This window comes from Haliotis asinina, chromosome 4, assembly GCF_037392515.1.
Source record: "Haliotis asinina isolate JCU_RB_2024 chromosome 4, JCU_Hal_asi_v2, whole genome shotgun sequence".
Taxonomy (NCBI): domain Eukaryota; kingdom Metazoa; phylum Mollusca; class Gastropoda; order Lepetellida; family Haliotidae; genus Haliotis; species Haliotis asinina.
In genome coordinates, this window is record NC_090283.1 from 58,759,930 (window position 1) to 58,772,777 (window position 12,848).

Sequence of the window (12,848 nt, forward strand, 5' to 3'; positions counted from 1 at the left end):
ATACACATGAAGAACTGTTGACTGTTCCTAAGCTGGCTTCCTGTATCTTTCAGATGGACAGTGGAGCCATGCTATTGAGGAAATGTCCAACCACCAATGGTCACTTGCAGGAAACAGAAATTCTGGTCAATCATCCAAAATTCCTAATTTCAAGATGAAACTACCGAGTCAGTTTGCTTTGTGTTTGCCGGAACAGAGACGAGAAAACCCTCACTATAAACGAGGAATCTGGCCGTGTAGTGAATGTGACAAGGTTTTTGTGACAGAAAGTTCCCGTAAAAGACACGTGATGGCCATCCATGAAAATGTTAAATATTCATGTGTTTGTGGGAAGACATTCTCATTCCAGTGTTCTCTACAGAGACATTGTAAAACCTGTGCCTTGAGCCAGAGAGGTGTCCTTCAGTCTATAGAGTGAAGCTGGAAAATGATAAACAGTTTAAAGGTTAGCTGTACTGTTTAGTCCCTGAGTACGTATAATTTTGATGTAACACATAAACCCAGGGGCGTAGCTAACATTATTAAAAAAAACAAAACACGCTTACACATGATTGTTGCAAAAAGGCTGCCAATATTATCTAAATATAAAGCTTTGCAACCTGTCAGTCTTACACTAAAAACTTGGCTTGCTTCGTGCCTAGAGCCTGAAAAAGAACCCTCAAGGAGACCAAAGATTCAGAAACTCCTGAACCTCGAGAACTTTAGAGTTACTTCATATATTTAGGGCTTTAGCGTTGCAGATGGGGTTTGTCTGTAAGGAAAATAATATGGGACTGTGAAACAGACTAAGGTTTGTGACGACAACATTGTCCTTGGTAACCCTGTCAAGAAATATCAAGCAAGGAATTTTTCTCTTCAGATGCCTGTAACGAAAATAGGAACCTGTACAATCTGAACAAATGATAAATCTATCTTATTTGATAGTGATGTAATTGAAACTTTGTACCACCAGATAAAAGCTGCCTGTTGTGAATATTAGCCATGATTGTGTTCCCATCGTACTCAGTTAATCTTTTTTGTTTTTTCTCATAAAATCTAGTACTGCTCCTTTATTGTAATATTAACGTGATGGAGTTATGTTGGGATTGTTGTCAGGACAGTTGTATAATGTATGGATGGATGCCATTGTGAAATGTAAAATGGAAGAACTAGTCCAGTTAGATGTATTACACAGCTCAGTCTAAAGGTTGACACTGGCAGTAGTCTAGCGCCACTTAAACAGTCACGATTTACAGTAATCAGCTGTATCTTGGTTAGCCAATATGGAGTTAAAGATCTATTTTTTTGTAATTTGGTTCTCCACATGTGTTATCATGCTTTTATCCTTTGCTGATTAGTTGTGAAATTTCAAAGTTAGCGCTGGTCAAATTAATTTTATTACTCATTTCAGACCAGAGGTCAACACTATTAATATGTTGGCAGGTAATTTTTAAGATTTTCTGTTTTCAAATGTTCCGTGCTAAACTGTATGGAGTTTTACAAAGAGATCTATTTTTTGTATTTGGTTCTTTAGATGTGATGTCTCAATAGGATGCATGCACCTTGAATCCTGGGAATTATTGTCTATCATGTACACGACTGCTGCAATGGTTTGTGCATCGGGATGGTGACATTTGACGAGTAGTTTCTGTTGTTCATGAGAATGCCTACTTCCATGATTTTCAATCCAAGTGGAGACCATATTTATGTAACAAAACTGAAGTGAAAACATTTGTTGCTTTCAGGATGGGCAGGTCCTGTTGGTTCACAGCCTGCCGAACTCGGCTCCCTCAGACGACTGTTTCAAGGAGGACTTCAGTATATCTCAGAACATAGCTTTTCCTTGCCCTTGCCAACAGGTCATGTTTCAGAATCATCTGAAGGTCCTTCCAGGAAGACCTTCTCGTGCAATATGTGCGACAAAGTGTTCACAAAACAGTGGCTGTGTCGTCGGCATAAGGAGTCTGCCCATGAGCATATAACTCACTCCTGTTTGTGTGGGAAGACATATAACTATCTCAGTGGACTGCAACGTCACCAGAAGTTTTGTGCCGTCTTCAGCACTGCCAGATCAGTTTCCATGTCTTGAGGACGTGTGCCTGTCAGATTCTGTGTAAATTTAACTGTCTTGTATCAGGATTTCTGTGAGGCTATTTGCGACCGACCTGACAATTGACCCGTATTAGCATGTGTGAGTGCTGCTCACTGACACTTGGCATTGTGAGCAAAGGAGCCACCGCTTGTCCTCAGTCAAGTGTAACGTGATTGGTGAGATGTGTGGCCTGACTTATGAGCAATGCATGTGCAGCTATGCGTAGAACCGATTTCATAGTCATGCTCTGCACATGCACTAGTGTACATCTGCTCTCCCTCTCACAAACCAAATGGGTTTTCACAATGCCATGTAATGTCTACTTCTCGTAAACACATTCTCTGTGCTGGCCCAACTTGTCCTTGTTTGCCAGTAGGTACAGTCTTGAATGATGCAGGTTAAGTTAAGTGAGGTGTTTGACTTAAAAGGCCCAAAAACTTGTGGTCAACCAAAATACGCTTCTTTCATTGTCTCATCAGAGAGGATGCTAATCATTTGACTTATGACTCCACAAGACACAGAAAACTCTTTAATACTTTAATTTAATGACACCTCCGAGAAAACAAACACTTCCAATCTAAATGAGGCGTGAGAGCTGGGCAAGGGAGATACCTCCCTACTCTAATGACTGTCACGTGAACCTGCGTTGCGGTTATCGATTAGAACTGTGTGTACGTGTGGGCAACAGACATTCCTGAGTTTTTCACTCATTGTGGAGCTCACACATTATTGTACAGTTGTCAACAAACATCTGGTGTTTAGCCAGTTAGAGCTAAATTAACATCACATATCTACAGTTTGTCCAGACTGACCTGTCTGAGGGACTGCGACAGGCATTAGCTTGTACCATCCTGGTGGTTTCACATATCACAAACTTTCTTCCATTTTGATGTCCTCATTTGTACCAGTACTATTTATATTGATACTACTGTTGTCAATTTATTGCTTATGCTCACTGCTGCAGGCAGTATAGATTGAAATTAAAAGATAACTTGTATTAAATCAAATAAACATAATCCATGCCTGCATGAAGGCTGGTTGTAAATATTACTTGTGATGGCAATCTGGTTCAAGGCTTTTGTTTTAACAATGACGTGTCTGCATTTGAACCTCAGTTGAACCTCAGGTATGCCTAGTTTTAACTTCATTTGAACCTCACTGCATAATTAATGAAATGTTACATAGATATATGAAATATGTCAGTTGACATGTTTTTATCCACATTTTATTTAATTTGCACACATTTGCATACAAATTGGGATGTTCATTGTAACTATTGAACTCAGATTCCTGATGTAAAAATATACTGCACCACAAAAGAAACGCAACTTTAAGACTGAAAAAAATAGATTTGCATTTCTTTTGCTGTTACAATTTATTATGCTTGTGTTCAAAGCTTTAGTGGTCAGTCTTTTAGTGCCTCAGAGGAGTTCATGCATATCTCCAGTCTTCAGTAGGAAAGTTTGATGTACAATTAGTGATACTTCCTGTCAAGCGCTTAAAGGTCATGTGCAACTTTGCAGATTCTGATACCTTTGGGTATAGACTTACAATAACATATTCTCAAAAATGCAAATTAATCTTATAAAGTTGAAAAATAATGCGATAAAAAAACCCACCAAAATTGGAGTTTAAAGTTTATTATTATATACACCCCAGCACTGTGGGGAAAAGTGGTTTCAAGCAGTTTTTGCTGCACCCCTTGTGCATGCACAGTGATTAGGTTTGCACAGTTTGAACCTTGAAGGCGACTTGTGAAAACACAAGGATTATCGTTGTGGTTGAAGTTTGCGAGCAAGAGATGTTTCTTGTGATTAAAAGTATCCTGGTCTGCAGTAATAGAAGTACACTGCTCCCATATACTTGCAGATTCCAAGAAAGAAATTCAGAGAGCATGTATTCACAAACCCAACATCTCTGTATACATTCTGTATGGATAACAATTTCTATTATATATGATGCAACGTTATGAGTTCTTATACCGTTATCACTCTTGCTTGTCAACGGAATATGAATCATATATAATAGAAGTTGTTATCTATAGAAAAATCTTACTTACTCTTATTACTCACCATACTTCTAATATGCCAATTAAACAGATCATCTCTACATACACACAATAAGCCCTCAACGTATTGGCAAATGAACCAGCAAGTGAAAATTTTTGGTTACACTTGATAGCACGTCCGCCCGCTCAGACTGGGTTCAATCTTGTCGATACCTCTTTAAGTAAACCCAAGTGCAAAATATTGCACTTTCAATTCGCGATTGTATGCTTATAATTTTGTTAATTTGTTTTGTCACAATCAGCAATGTATATTATATGTCATGAATAAGTGATAATTATGTTTTATGTATGTTTGGGTTTTTTGGGTTGTATGTGACCTTTAAAGTTTATATGATTTAATATTCTGAACAAGTTTGATACTTCGAAAGCACCCAGCAGATGTCCTAAGGACCACTGTCAGTGTGGATGTTGCTTGTTGTTAGGAAAAAACTGTTCGTGGTCACACAAGGATTCAGCATCTCTGAGTCATTGTTTGAAATTCAGTTTTGTGTTGGTGGTATATGAGGTTTGTGTTCGTTAATTTTGTGGATTCCTGACCCCTTTTGTTGTGACAAGGACTTCATGAATTTGCTGCTTTCTGTCTAATTGTACCATCAGTTTGCAGCTGATAGGCCAAGGAAATATAGATATAGTTTAGTTGCTCATAGATGGGAAATGTAATGTTTGAGCCTACATTTTGAGATGACATAAGATGTTGTCTTACTTATAGCTTCCTGACCCGTGAATGTCCAGGGTAGAATAGGCATTCAACAACCCATGCTTGATATAAAAGGCGACTATGCTTATCGTAAGAGGTGACTAACGGGATCGGGTCGTCAGACTCACTGACTTGGTTGACAGATGTCATCGGTTCCCAATTGCACAGATCGATGCTCATGTTGTTGATCACTGGATTGTCTGGTCCAGACTTGATTATTTACAGACCACCGCCATATAACTGGAATATTGCTAGTTTGGTTTTGTAGCTTCCTAACCAGTCTATAGACACTATTGAGTGATGACACACATAATGATCATATTTTCATGCTAAAAGAGGGAAGGTGGGGTAGCCTAGTGGTTTAAAGCGTTCACTCATCACACCAAATACCCACGTTCAATCCCCGACATGGGAACAATGTCAGAAGCCCATTTCTGGTGTATCCAGACTTGATATTACGAGACTATTGCAATGAGTGGTGTGAAACTATACTGACTACATGCAAAATGAAACGGTTTTCCCCTACATTGTAATCTATGCCAAACTGGCATAATGTAGGCTCTACGTTTTCAGCAGAATTAACTATTATTATTGGGAGTTATTAGCTGACCTAATTAGATTGAACATACTTTTACTTGATCTGGCTTGAACCAAATCGCTGAAGCAGCAAAATATTTTATATGTTCCTTTTGTTGCTTAATTGTGTTGGTATTTGCAGTGTAGTAGTGCTCGGATATTTCACAACAATAACCAGAAACCACATTAATGTCAAGTGTTGAGTTATATTATCCTGCCTGGCTTATATATATCCCATGTTGCATATCTCACATTGAGTAACACCAAATTCAAGTGAAAACACTTCCGGGTTTTAACACTCTTTTTTAAATGCTAATTAAAGATTTCATAAATCTTCGATTCAAATGATAGGAAATTGTTAATTAAATTCATGAAAGGGTTCAGTTCAATATTCACATGTATTTTATCAGTCCTTCTCCATGCCTTACCCATCTCTTAGGATGATGAGTGTATATTTAGTAAGATTTTTAGTTCTGAAAGTAGTTTTGTGTTTGATGTGAATGATGTGTAGATTTCTTTATTATCAAATGCCCTTTCTCTCCTGCATGTATGTATTACTTTGAAACAATTGTTGCATTTTTGCGAACATCAGTTTTCAATGTTTTGTGGTTTGAATGCTATGAAGACTTGACTAAATGTTTTATCTGGAGACTGGCAAGGGTGTCAACCTGTTTCAGTGTAGAAATTATTTTGATCTTATCATACAGTTACTTTGTATTTAAATTATAATTGTAGATGTTCATTTCAAGAAGACAGGTTGCATTGATATATTTCACTTATATTGACATCAATAATCTTAAACAAGTGTCTTTGATGCATTATTCTACTCTAGAACGAGTGTGTGGGAAAAACTTTTTCTTAGAAAGTAGTTCTATGAACTTGGTATTTATCATGTGAGATCCAAGCTGAAATTGAAATTGATCTTCAGTAATTCATCAACAGGATCAGATGGTCAGGTGTGCTTAGATCGTGCTCATGATGTCAATCACTGGGTTGTCTGATCCACACTGGGCTATTTCCAGACAGCTGACTTCTAGCTGTATTATTGCGTGTTGTTAAAACATCTGATCGTCATGTGTGAAGCCCATTTCTGGTGTCCCCCGCTGTGATATTGCTAGAATATTGCTTAAGGTGGCATAAAACCATACTGACTTGCTCTCTGTTTATCAGTTTTAGAGCTGCGCTATTGATACAAAACACATTGGGTATGATTGCTGTAAAGTTTCTGGTCACCAGTTAAAGGTGACTCTCGCAACTTTTGAAATTGTGTCATGTGAATGTTACCTTAGATTATGTCATGCACATGGCTGTGTGAACTTATAAGAATTCTGTCGTACAAACAAGATTGAATTGTGTCATAAAAGTATGGGCTGAAATTGTGTCTTTAGTGTGTTTGTTGGATTGGTGTCCAACTGATGGAATTGTGTCATGCAGGTATTCTTAGAATTTTTTGTCTTTAAATTTTGCTTGTGCCCAGTGAATGGTTGTTAAGATTTATAAATGTTTGGATAGGCGTCATGTGTTAGCCATCCAAAGCCAATGATCACATGATTGTTGTGACCACATCACATCCACTTGTAAACTTCATTGTAACAGCTCTTGATTCTTATTCTTGCACTTGACCATAGTTATTGCTGTGATCAGTAAGGCTTTGGACAATAGTTATTACTGTTGCTGTAAACATTAGACAGCGGCTGTGAACGTAAGACTGTGGCTGACATTAGACAGCAGGCCATTACATTAGACAGCAGCTTGCATTAGACAGCAGCAGCAGACATTAGACAATGACTGTGGAAATTAGACAGCAGCTGTTGACATTAGACAGTGACTGTGGAAATTAGACAGCAGCTGTTCACATTAGACAGTGGCTGTGGACATTAGACAGTGGCTGTGGATGGTGGTGATTGCTGTTGCTGATGACAGCAGCCAATGGCCAAGGCTTATTGTTGCTGGCACATTAAAGCCACATATCCCTTGAACTGAGGTCACATGACCACTGATGTATTTGTTTGTTAAATAGCTCTATTTGTGTAATAGAGAACATAATATGTAAATAAACAACTTTAATGATATTTGTCATTGTCTCATTCACTCACTTACTCACTCACTCACTCACTCACCCATAAAGCTTGAATATACTGAAACACATTTAACAACAAAAAGATTACAGAAGGCTAAAATGTGTGTATCCTGCTTTCCTTACCAAGTGAATGACACAAACACTCCAAGTATGCGTGAATGATACAGACAGAAGCCTTGAGTAATTGACTGAAAAATATGGAATACAGAAAGTCTCTTATTTGGAGCAAAACTGAAACTGTTATGTTTTGTTTGTTCCCAAACACATACAAATTATTGTTGCAAACATCAAGCCTTGAAAAATGGATACAAATCCTGGGTAGTCTGTTTTTTTTGTTTTTTTTAAAATAATAATGTAGTGAATATAAATGATGTTTTTAACATGGATCTTGTACTCAAAATGCTCATTAATGAAGACTTGACCTTGGCACTATATGGATGTAATAATACCAATGAGACTGTCGAACCGCTGCTTGTTTCAGTCAGCTCTGACTGTTGCCACTGATGATGAAGTCAGATCATGCAGAACAGATTCTGAGATGCTCCACTATGTTCTATTTCTGTTGTTGTGTGCCAGCTGTCAGTAATCATATATATAATGATGTATGAGAGAGGGAGAGGGTTACCTAAGTTGGATAACTTGTTCCTAATCCCTTTCTTCACTGAATAAAATATGTTTAAACAAAAAAAACAAACAACACTTGTATTATCAACTTTTTAGTCGTACAGTGTACCATGAGCTTCATTTCATCATCACCACACTGCAGTTGTCACAAAATGCCTGTGCCTCAGATTCACCTTTCTATTCATGTTGCTGACATGCGCCCCTCTGAGCAAACTGTCAAAAATCATTTTTATGCCCCCGACATATATCACAGGGGGCATATAGGGTTACCCCCTGTCTGTCCCTCTGTTCGTACAAAACAGGGAATGTACTCTATCCACGTCTCCACAAAAAAAGCTCTATGGAATTCAGTGAACTTACACATGGGCTTTCATGGGGACTCTGATGCATCTCTTATTTTGTTTTTGTATTTTATTGGGTTTTTTTAAAAGTTTAAAGACATTTGGTGAGTTTTTCTATAATGATAGAGTGAGTAATAAGGGATGAAGTGGGGTGGGGAGAGGAGGAGGGGAAGGGGTGTGTGTATGTTGTCCATTTCTCCTCAAAGACTACTGCATGGAATTCATATAGATTACACATGTTTTATAGGGGCTCTAAAGGTGTGCATCTCATATCTTGATTTTGTATTTATATTTCCAATTTTAATGCTGTTTTAACGTACATACATTTTGTTGAATTTCCTCCGAATATAGTGTTATAGGGGAGGTGTATGTTATCTTTATCCACTTCTAAAAAACCACTTCACAAAACTCATTTTGCTCACATTTTTCTTTTATAGAGACTTCAAACGTGTTTATCTCATATTTTGTTTTTGTGTTTTACAGGTTTTTTTGTATGTTTAAAGACATTTGATCTTGAATTTTGTGGAATTTCTCGCTGATGATCGTGAAATAGGGGATTAAGTGTATCCAATTCTCCACATAGGATTAAGTGTATCCAACTGCTCAACAGAATTGATTAGGTTTATACATGATGTTTATTGAACTTGTTAAGTGGAAGTTAATCACCAGAGCACGCGCAATGTAGGGAATGCTTACTACAGCATTGGGGGCATCGCTGTCCTTAGACACAAGTTTCTTTTGTTATAATGATGATAGTTTGTTAAACAACTTGTTAAACAACGTGACAACTTCTAATACACAAGTAGATGAAAAGGCGTGTGGGTATAGGTTATTCATGAACATCTTGACTCATAATGTTTATAAACTAGCTTTCTAAACTGATCTATTTATCAATTTGTGGGGACATTTTCTCTTCAAACAGACTGTAAAAGAGGTATAGTATTTCAGTTGCAGAAATTACCGCTGTGTTCTGTCATTGCTGTAGCTATCTGTTATTGTATTCCCAGTAACTTGTAGTTTGTAACAAACAGTTCCGAGCCTCATTCAATGCTTTTTCTCAAAAGGCAAATATTTGGGAGGAAATGTAACGTTGCTGACTTGTGTGTCAGCAGATTTGTTGAACAGGGATTGGAGTGTTGTACAGGACACTGGAACAGGGATTGAAGTGTCGTACAAGACACTGGAACATATACCCATGATCTCTTGAACGAGGCACTGATCCTACTCACCTTCTGTTGCAGGGACGGCAGGGCTGTTGTTGGAGGCGGTGAAGAGAGAGGGAGGTTATGTACCTAGTTACGGACACTTCTCAGGCACAGACGACTTCAGTTTGCCAGTATTTTTCAATCCTCTTCAATCTGGCCACAGCCCGAGCTTGGTGACGGAGAGTCCCAAACAGCTCTTCCCATGTGATCAGTGTGACAAGGTTTTCACAAAGGCCTACTACTGTAAGAGGCACAAGGCGTCTGCTCATGAACATGTCACTCATTCTTGTATCTGTGGGAAGACGTACAACTATGACACGGGTCTCCACAGGCATCAGAAACGATGTCCTGTTTTCCTTGCAACAAAGAGTGGAGACGGGCCTCAAGGATGATTTACAGGTTAGGTTCATATGATGTTCTGTTTACGGTACCTAGAATCAGAACTGAGGTGAAGCAAAGGTGTGGTTTATAACTGCATTTAGGAGGTCCTGTTTACCTTGCAGCAGAGAGTTGAGATAGACCTCAAGGACGATGCTCATGTTAGGTTCATATGATGTCTTGGTTACCATACCTAGAATCAGAACTGATATAGTACATACCTTTTGAAAAGTGGCTAACATTTCATTCTCGAGTTGTTTGGAGAGCACTACAAAGCCTGGACTGGTGCTGTAAAAATCGTTTGATGATGATGATGATGATGATGATGATGATGATGATGATGATGATGAGTGCCATGGCTGAAGCATAGGTCTGGTTCATATTTGCAGTTTTTAGGTCCTGTTTCCTTGCAGATGACATAGGCCTCAAGGATGATGCTGAGATTAGGTTCATATTATATGATAAGGTCTATGTCTTGTTAAAGGGGTGGTGGGGCAGCTTAGTGGTTCAAGTGTTCTCTTGTCATGTGAAAAACTTTAGTTCCCCACATGGGTGCAGTGTATGAAGCCCAGTTCCTGTGTCCCATGCCATAATATATCTGGAAATATTGTTGAAAATTAAACTCATTCACCCACTTTGTCTTGTTCAAATAATGTTGGGTTTATCTAAAAACGATACTGAGAGAATACTGACCATTAGAAGGTTCTGTTTGTCAGGCTCAAAAGACGCCTTTAAGGAAAACCAATTAGACTCAGTCTCTTCAGTCATGCATTAGGTAAGATGTGGAAGTGGCATCTTGACCCAGAGAATCAGATGAAGAAAGTTCTGTTTATGTGAAAATGGGCCCAGAACATTGCTGAAGGTCCACTGAGCTCTGTCTTGAGATCAGTGTGCACCAGAAACTGCATTCTCTGAGCATCAGTGTTGTTGGTTTAGTGTCTTCACTTTTGGATTTGCTTGTCACCTTGAAATTTGTTCATGGTTGTCTCTGGGATGAAGAAACAATTTCACCTAAAGACTGGTTTATTACCTCTATTGGTTCAATGTGTGAAGCCCATTTCTGGTGTCCCCCACTGTGATATTTCTGGAATATTGGTAAAAACATATGAAAACCAACCAACTCACTCACTCACTCACTCACTCACTCACTCACTCATTACCTCTCATGGATGCCCACTTGCTTTGTTTCCTACAACAATACTTCTGAAATATTGATGAAAGCAGTGTAAATTCTCACTTCACACCACCCTTGTAATGAAAATATGGTTAAACAATATTTAATTTGAGGTTGGTGTCATCCATGAAATAGGAACAGGGTTATTCTATCCTGGTTTCATGTATAAGGACAGTATTGTGAGCTGGTGGTATTTCACACATGGGAGCTGTCATGATTATTGGCTGTTAGATGTAAGGATTACAGACTAAATAAATATCCTTCCAGATGTGGCCAAATTATTGGCTTTTGATTAAATACACGCAAAAATTTAAACTCAAGCACTCTTGATAATATGTCTGTGCTTTTTGACACATTCTGCTGCCTGAGAGGTGTATGGATTATAGGCTGAATAAATACCTTAACCTACTTGTTATGGCCAAAGGCTTGTATTATTAATTAAACACAGAAATAACTGGTAAACCCAAGCAATCTGGAGGATATGTCTGCCCATTTTGCCATACCTATCATGTTTAAAGACTATGCAAGCTGAGATTCTTATAATCCATGGTTACCACTATCAGACCGTAGCCGTCATGAAAATATACTCAGCATTCTTGTTTTATCTGCTTAGTCTATTCCTGTGTCAGTGTTTCAACAAAAACTTTGTACACACTTCTGAATCCAAATCCATTTTGTTGCTTTCAGGAAAGGCTGTGTCTGTCGGTATGCTGACGCCTTCCCTTCAGGCATTGTCTCAAGTTGGAAGTTTGGTAGGAAGAGTCCCGGACTTGCAATACTTAACTTACTATGACTCATCTTCTACCTCGGTAGGTGGGGAGGCTCCCATGTACCCATGTGATTTGTGTGACAAGGTCTTCACTCGACCTTACTACTGCAAGAGGCACAAAGAAGCTGTTCATGACCGTATCACTCATTCTTGTGTCTGTGGCAGGGTCTATAATTACGCTACAGGATTGCAAAGACATCAGAAGTGCTGTGCCTCATTCTTATCATCTACAACAGCAACTTCTAATCAGCCTTCAGGGCACCCTGCTCAGTGAAGGAAGTTAGTCTTCATTTGATCAGAATTTGGAGCATCCTGGTCAGGAACTGAGTGATAACTTCATCTCCTCATCAGATCAAAGGGCTTAACATCCTGGTCTGTGAAAGACTGATATCTTCACTGGAACAGAATCTCGAGCTTCCTTGGCAGGAATTAATTGATATCTTCAGTTGATCAATGGACTTCCTGTTCACTCCTGATTCAGGGCATTCTGCTCAGTAAAGGGAGTTAATCATAATTTGATTATGGGTATCTTTGGAGGAGGTATGACGTGAAGAGACATTCCGTTGCATCTGTTGTTAGGCCACTAGTGTGGAACACCTGTACTCTATTTTGTACAAAGACACTGGTGTATGTGAAGTGAATACGATATGGCATAAGGAGACATTGCATTGTAACCATGGTTACAACACTGATGTTTAACACCTGTCTGGTTATGTGTATGAGAGAAATGAAGTTATGCCTCTCTCTGTGATCTTTAAGCGTATTCTCTGTGTATAGTTGGAAATCAAGGAAATGATTGTCATGTCATATTTCTGATTGAAAAGTCAGACTTTTAAAGGATTCATTGAACCAGTCTGAAGACCTT

At 38.6% G+C, this 12,848-nt stretch overlaps 1 protein-coding gene across 5 annotated transcripts in view; it reads left to right on the forward strand.

Annotated features, from left to right (window-relative positions):
- Window positions 1-12,848, forward strand: part of LOC137281726 (uncharacterized) — a 71,116-nt gene that overhangs the window by 50,157 nt on the left and 8,111 nt on the right. The window contains exon 2 of one of the 5 annotated variants that reach the window (XM_067813277.1): window positions 11,902-12,727. The exons of 2 other annotated variants lie outside the window; for them this stretch is intronic. In XM_067813277.1, coding sequence (XP_067669378.1) covers window positions 11,902-12,257 — 356 coding nt within the window. In that variant the 3' untranslated portion in view covers window positions 12,258-12,727. Of the gene's footprint in view, window positions 1-1,724; window positions 2,627-9,698; window positions 10,062-11,901; window positions 12,728-12,848 lie in introns of those variants that run through there. 2 more of the 5 variants (XM_067813276.1, XM_067813279.1) reach the window with 2 other exon arrangements.